General features: G+C 34.3%; 1 protein-coding gene across 1 annotated transcript; it reads left to right on the forward strand.

Annotated features, from left to right (window-relative positions):
- The first annotated feature begins 1,343 nt into the window (after positions 1 to 1,343).
- LOC111684781 lies at positions 1,344 to 5,757 on the forward strand. The gene is made up of 3 exons (XM_046947901.1): positions 1,344 to 3,530; positions 4,045 to 4,355; positions 4,416 to 5,757. The coding sequence occupies exons 1-3, from the start codon at positions 1,344 to 1,346 to the stop codon at positions 5,755 to 5,757; spliced, it is 3,840 nt and encodes a 1,279-aa protein (XP_046803857.1).
- Positions 5,758 to 7,450: the final 1,693 nt, after the last annotated feature.

The raw sequence follows: 7,450 nt of genomic DNA on the forward strand, positions 1-7,450 counted from the left end.
ATAAACATTATTTTTTAATTTTAAAGACAGTAGTAATCGAACCTGCACATGAGCAACATCATATGTACGGCAAATCTCTCGCGCATTATTAAAATATTTATTTTTGTAATAGGTATTTTATTATATTGCGACATTTTTGGCGACCGTGACAGGACACGGCACTTAAGTTTTAAATAAAACTCAATTATTTAATTTGGTTTTGAGGATTTCCTGGCCCGTAGAGCCACATCTTTGTAGAATTTGTGTATACCAGTTGCACGAATATTGCCTTTTCGCTCCAGCAGAACCAATTTGTGGTACTGTTGCAAATACTTTCGAGAAATTCTTAGAGCCAACTTAAGAGCTGTTGTTCTCCTTAGTAGAACAGAAAAAATTGTTTTTCTGTAATTTCAAAACCAATTTGTAGTCCAAATAAATAATTAAATTTATTTGATTTCACATTTTTTAGTAGAACAAAATAAATTCCTTTATTTTGTAATTACAATAATTTGTGGCTCAAATAAATTAAATTTATTTCCTAAACAAAATTTTGTAGAAGAAAACAAGTTAATTTTTGTGTTTCAATATTTTTTGTGGCTCAAGAAATACTTGGTACAAATAAAAGATACAAGATTTGTAATAGGTATTTTTTGAAGATTTCCTATAAAACATTTTGTTATAAATTTTCGAAAAGTTTATATAAAAAATGGCCAACAAGGACAAAGATATGCCAGAATTAAATGATTCTGGAAGTCCAGAATTGGCCTCTTTGAAACAACAAAGGGCCACAATGAAAAGAAACATTACTTGTTTAGAAAAGAAAATCGATAAGGATGGAGATACTGCTGATACAACAATTTTGCAATGTCGGCTCGAAATTTTAGAGTCCTACTTCAAACAGATTTCCCATATTCAAGGGCAAATTGAAAAAATAAGTCCTTCCGATGTCACTAGGAGTGACTTAGAAGAAATATATATTGCAGCCAAGGCAAAATTGTTGTCCATCTTAAACAAAACTCGTAGTTCGACTTCAATGGAACAAAGTTTCTTCAACACTTCGATCGGACTTTCCAATCAAACTCGTTTGCCCTCGTTAAAATTGCCTCGCTTCGATGGAAAGTACGCAGATTATAAACGATTTATCACTACTTTCAATAATATGGTTCATGATAATTCGTCAATTACGCCAGTAGATAAATTCAATTATCTGTTAAATTGTCTTTCTGGTCCAGCCCCATCAGTTGTGGAACCTTTCCAAGTGACTGATGAGAATTACCCGAAGGCCCTTGATAGGTAGGGAGCGGTACGACAACAAAGTACTAATTTTCTTGGAACACATTACAACACTTTTCAACATTCCTGAAATGTCCAAAGGCGACAGTGTTTCATTACGTTATATCATAGATACCGTTTCTGCAATTCGTGGTTCACTATTATCGCTTGGATCGGAATTAGACATTATGAATGCTATTATAATTCATATTGTTTTATCGAAGCTGGATGATAGTTCTAAACAGAATTACGATGAAAAACTAGATTTTAGATCATTGCCCTCATGGGACACCTGTTATGACATCTTGAGTCATCGATGTCAATTTTTGGAAAGTCATGGAAAGAAAAGTGAACAAAAAAGTAGTTCTACTGGCACAAAGCCAAAATCAAACTTTTCTCGTAATGCAAATACTTTTCTTAGTTCGAATACAAACACAACTTGTTCGTATTGTAACAGCTCTGGTCATCATCTCGCCATCTGTTCATCATTTTTGTCGCTCGTAGTTTCGGAACGTTTTAATTTCGTAAAACGTAATGGGCATTGCATAAACTGCCTTCGAAAGGGTCATTTAGTTTCGAAATGTCCTTCTAGTAGTCGTTGTAGGGTTTGTCAGTCCGCTCATCATACTTCGTTACATATTTTCGTTCAACCGGAATCAGCACCAGTTAATCCAGCTCCTCCTGAAACATCTACAAATAATGCAACATCGTTAGTAGCTCGTTCGTTCAAAAGAGCCATAATACCAACTGCGGTGGTTCTTATCAAAGATAGTTTCGGTTGTTATCAACCTGTAAGAGTTCTTCTGGATTCCTGTTCTGAAATTAACTTCATTACAGAAGAAACTGCCAAGAAACTTAAACTACGTTTTCTACCAAATTGTCAAGATGTTTCTGGAATAAGTGAAATTCAAACAAAAATAAGATATTCTGTCGCTGCTACCATAAAATCCCGAATTGGCTCATTTCAGTGGTCATCAACATTTGCTGTAACGAAATCTATATCAGCCCAACAGCCTGGTGAAAAAATAGATACAACAAGGTTCACAATTCCAGAAACCATACAACTCGCAGACCCGCTTTTCTATAAGCCCCAACGCATTGATTTGTTAATTAGTACGGAAATATTTTTCGATTTGTTGCTCGAAGGACGCATTTCGTTAGGACATGGCATGCCTTGCCTTGTTAATACAGTTTTTGGATGGATTGTCGGTGGAAAATTCAACGATCAAAAAAATCCCTCGACCCTTACATGTAATTTGGCCCTAGATTCTTCAACTTCAATTCTTGATAACACATTGAGAAAATTTTGGGAAGTTGAGGAATATGTAAGTGGTCCTCAAACATTTACCAATGAGGAACAAGCGTGTGAGAAACATTTCACCGAAAATGTCCAAATTAACTCGGACCGAAGAATTCAAGTTCGGTTACCATTTAAACAAAATCCTAATTGTTTAGGTGAGTCTTTCGAAATTAGTAAACGAAGATTTTTGTCGCTCGAACGTAAATTGGAACGTGATCCCACTTTAAAATCTATGTATGTCGATTTTGTGAACGAATATTTGGCACTTGGTCATATGTCGCTCTATAATCGTCCTCTTTCGCATCCACATTACATAATACCTCATCATTGTGTTCTCAAGCCTGAGAGTACAACAACAAAGCTTCGTGTCGTTTTCGATGGGTCAGCTCGCACAACTTCGAATCATTCCTTGAATGATATACTCATGGTTGGCCCAACTATACAACAAGATTTAGTTACCACACTCTTTTCGTTTCGTTTGAATAGATTTGCTCTCACTGCAGACATATCTAAAATGTACCGCCAATTTTTAGTCGATGAACGTGATCGTAAATTTCAATTGGTTCTTTGGAGATCCAATTCAAAAGACAAACTATGCGTGTTTCAACTAAACACCGTTACGTATGGGCTCTCAGCAGCACCGTTTTTGGCTATTCGAAGTTTGTTTTTTATCGCCGATCAGCACAGTTCAACTTTTCCCATTGGTTCAAAGGTACTTCGTGAGGATTTATACGTAGATGATGTTCTCACTGGCTCTGATAGTCTCGAAATCTTAGAACTCAAGAAATCTGAAATTATTAAAATTCTCAGTATTCATGGTCTTCAGCTCGCAAAGTGGAATAGCAATTGTCCAGACTTCGTAACCAACAACGACGAAGAAGTTGCCATTAAAACCACTGAAGAAAATATTACAAAAACACTTGGAATGTCCTGGAATCCTACTCAGGATATATTTTTGTTTCGCTTTAACTTGCCCGATGTAAGTAATCCCACAAAACGTTCAATTTTATCGATAGTAGCAAAAATTTTCGATTTGCTTGGTCTCTTGAGCCCTATTGTAGTTCGTTGTAAAATGCTGCTCCAAGAGATGTGGGTCCAGAACATTGCTTGATGATCCCCTCAACAATAGTTTGACATTGATGTGGCTCCAAATTAAAGCAGATTTGGAACATATTCATGAAATCACAATACCTCGATATGTTTTTACTTCGGAAAACATACTCGGCGAAATACATGGCTTCGCCGACGCTTCGCAACGCGCATTTGGATGCTGTATTTACTATCGCGTCTTAGAAAATGGTTCTTATAAAACTACCTTGTTAATCGCCAAATCGAAGGTGGCTCCAATAAAAGCACAGTCTTTACCTCGTCTCGAACTATGCGCGTGCGTATTACTTAGTAGAACTTGGTCAAAAATAAAACCAAAAATCGGAAAATTTGTATCTTCTATATTCTTTTGGACGGATTCTAAAATTGTTTTGCAATGGCTCAAGATACATTCATCAACCCTTAATTGTTTTGTAGCAAATCGTGTCTCAGAGTTACAAGAACAAGCTCAAGACGTTATATGGCGGCATGTGCCATCAAAAAGTAATCCAGCCGATATTGTGTCTCGTGGTTGTAGCGCTACAGACTTGCCTAGTACAATTTGGTTTAATGGTCCCAAATTTATTTTCGAAGATGTTAGTAACTGGCCCGCAAACATAACTGATGAATCCGATGAAATTTTGGAAAGAAGAAAAACGGCTCTTAAATGCACTACAAATGACATCACCGAGTCCGTCATAGATGAAATTATAGATAAGCATTCGTCATACTATAAAATTCTTCGGATACTTACATACATTTTTCGAATTTGTAATAGGTGCAAGGTAGACCCTTTGTTGAAAGCCAATAACATCATTCATCTCCCACCCCAGGAGTTGGAGAACACATTTTGGAAATTAGTAGCACATATACAAAGTAAAAACTTCGTCGTGGAGTTAAACGCCATTTTAAACAATAATTTGGTACAACCGTCCTTGCAAAAACTGGCTCCATTTGTACATCAAATGGAAACTGACAACAAAACTATTAATTTGATTCGAGTGGGTGGAAGATTATCGAAAGCTCCAATCCCATATGATGCTCGCTTTCCCGCTTTATTGCCGAAAAATCATCGCTTTGTAAAGCTATACATTGAGCATTTACATCGTCTTCACTTACATGCTGGTCCCAAAGTATTGCTTGGAATACTTCGTCAAAAAATATGGATAATTAACGCCAGAGAAGTAGTTCGAAAAGTGGTTCGCAATTGTGTCCATTGCTTCCACTACAAACCAAAGTTGATTGGACAAATAATGGGCAACTTACCAGTTGATCGCCTAAGAGCTCAACGACCATTTTTGGTCAGTGGAGTCGATTTTTGTGGCCCATTCTTAACTTCGTATCGTATTCGTGGAAAGGTACCTTATAAAACTTACGTCGCAGTTTTTGTGTGCTTTAGCTCAAAGGCAACTCACTTGGAGCTCGTTTCCGATTTGTCCACAAACAATTTTATACTTTGTTTAAATCGCTTTGTTAGTCGACGTGGCCTACCGCAACGCATTTTTTGCGATAACGCGACAAATTTTACAGGTGCCCACAATAAACTCAAAGAGTTAAAAGATAAATTGCTCTCTAATAAAATCGTATCAGAAATCAAGACGCATTGTACTCAAAATGGCTTCGAATTTTGTTTCATCCCTCCTCGTGCCCCACATTTTGGTGGATTGTGGGAGGCCGCTGTTAAATCTGCTAAAACCCTATTAGTAAAAAATCTTGCTCAAGCTCGCCTTACATTTGAAGAACTACAAACTTTAATTGTCGAAATAGAAGCTATATTGAACTCTCGTCCTATAGCTCCAATGTCAGATGACCCTAATGATGGAGAAGCACTTACTCCCGGTCATCTGCTAATTGGTTCATCGTTGGTGTCCATACCTCAGGAAACTTTTGATTCTTCAAAGTTATCCGCATTAAATCGATGGCAACAAATTTCGTATCTCAAAAATCAATTTTGGCAACTGTGGTCCCGAGATTATCTTTTATCGCTACAACAACGTTCGAAATGGTCTAAAACACAACCAAATATCAATATTGGACAACTAGTCATTATCCATGAAGATAATACTCCCACCACAGAATTGGCTCCTTGCAAGAGTCACAAAAACAATTTTTGGTACTGATGGACATGTACGAGTAGTCGAATTAAAATCTGCTAATGGTTTTTGTCGGCGACCTATACACAAGGTGGCCCCTTTACCTAATTTATAGGATCTTGAAACGCAGACCGTTCAACGGGGGGAGAATGTTGGAGGAGATCATATTTTTTGTCACCGACTGTTTAATTACTTGTTTGTTTTTTCGTTCGTACTTTCCAATACCCTTAATGTTGTTGTTATTAATACTGCTTCTGTTAATGAGTGTATTATTGTTAGTGCAAATTTTTGTCATTCTTCTTTCTGTCGTGTACGTACATGCATTTGTTATTTATTTAAATATAAGTAAGCATAATGTGTGTACCAACAATAGTTGAATATTTTTGTTTTTGGATAACGGACCACTTGATATTTATAATTTGTAAATTCTTTGTGGTCCATAAACATTATTTTTTAATTTTAAAGACAGTAGTAATCGAACCTGCACATGAGCAACATCATATGTACGGCAAATCTCTCGCGCATTATTAAAATATTTATTTTTGTAATAGGTATTTTATTATATTGCGACAGTCATAACAATGTTGTTGGTATTTTCTATGCAAAAGTTCTATACAACTCTTACGACAATTTTTCATATGTTTTTCGAATGTCGTAAGAAAATTTAGTGTTGTCAATTGTTTATTTCATGATATAAATAAAATATTCAATCGATTTTGGCATAAAAAACGATGAAGTGGTAACACACAAATTACAAACAAACAGCTGTTTACCAAAACAAAAATAAAATTTTATTAAAAACTGTTTATTCATTAGTTTAAAATGTGAAATAACGAAAATAATAGAATTTTAAATAAAAAGAAATTAATTTGGTTTATTTTGCTTGTTTAATTAATTTAATATTATTTGTTTTTTACTTTTGACATTGTATGTTTTGATTGTTTTTTTATTGTGAACATAAACTTATGACTTGCTACAAAAATCTGTTCACAATCACTGTTACTACACTTTAGTAGATACAATATACAACTTAATTGTGAATTGAACAATTGTGTTTAAATTTACGCATTTTCGGTAATTTAACATAAAAGTTTACTTACTTTATACTAGTAATATTACATGCATTTTTTAGAGTGTACAAAATGTTCGCCATTTAAAGTTTTTAAATTTTTCTCACAAAATCTTAATCAGCGTTCCGAAAAAGGTCAAATGTGATATTCATTTATTATGTATATCCACTGCTCTTATTATGGCCAAACATAAATGACTCTGGTCCTATGTACATTACTTTTACGACAAACTTCTATGTTATTAATAATGTATAAAGTTTAAATTTTTCTGAATATATTTTAAAATTAATGAACTTTAAAATTTCTTAAAAGTTTTCTAATTATGTAATAGATTTTAGAATATTTGGGATACGACATGCTTTTATTTAATTAACAAGTTAGATTGTTAAAAATGTGTAATGGATTTTTCGATATTTTATAATTTTGGCTACAAATATTTATAATTTTGGCTACAAATATTTATAATTTTGGCTAAAAATATTTAAGCATAAAGAAACTTAAAAAGTTATAATTTTCGAATTGTCGATCTTAATTTCGCATTGTCATCAAATATCTGATTGTTTACAAATTCTCAAACTATTTAGGTACGTATACGTAATACAAAAAATATTTCAATAAATCATACGTAGTGTTGCCCTCAAAGAGAGATT

Source organism: Lucilia cuprina, chromosome 4 (assembly GCF_022045245.1).
Source record: "Lucilia cuprina isolate Lc7/37 chromosome 4, ASM2204524v1, whole genome shotgun sequence".
In the NCBI taxonomy this organism is placed as follows: domain Eukaryota; kingdom Metazoa; phylum Arthropoda; class Insecta; order Diptera; family Calliphoridae; genus Lucilia; species Lucilia cuprina.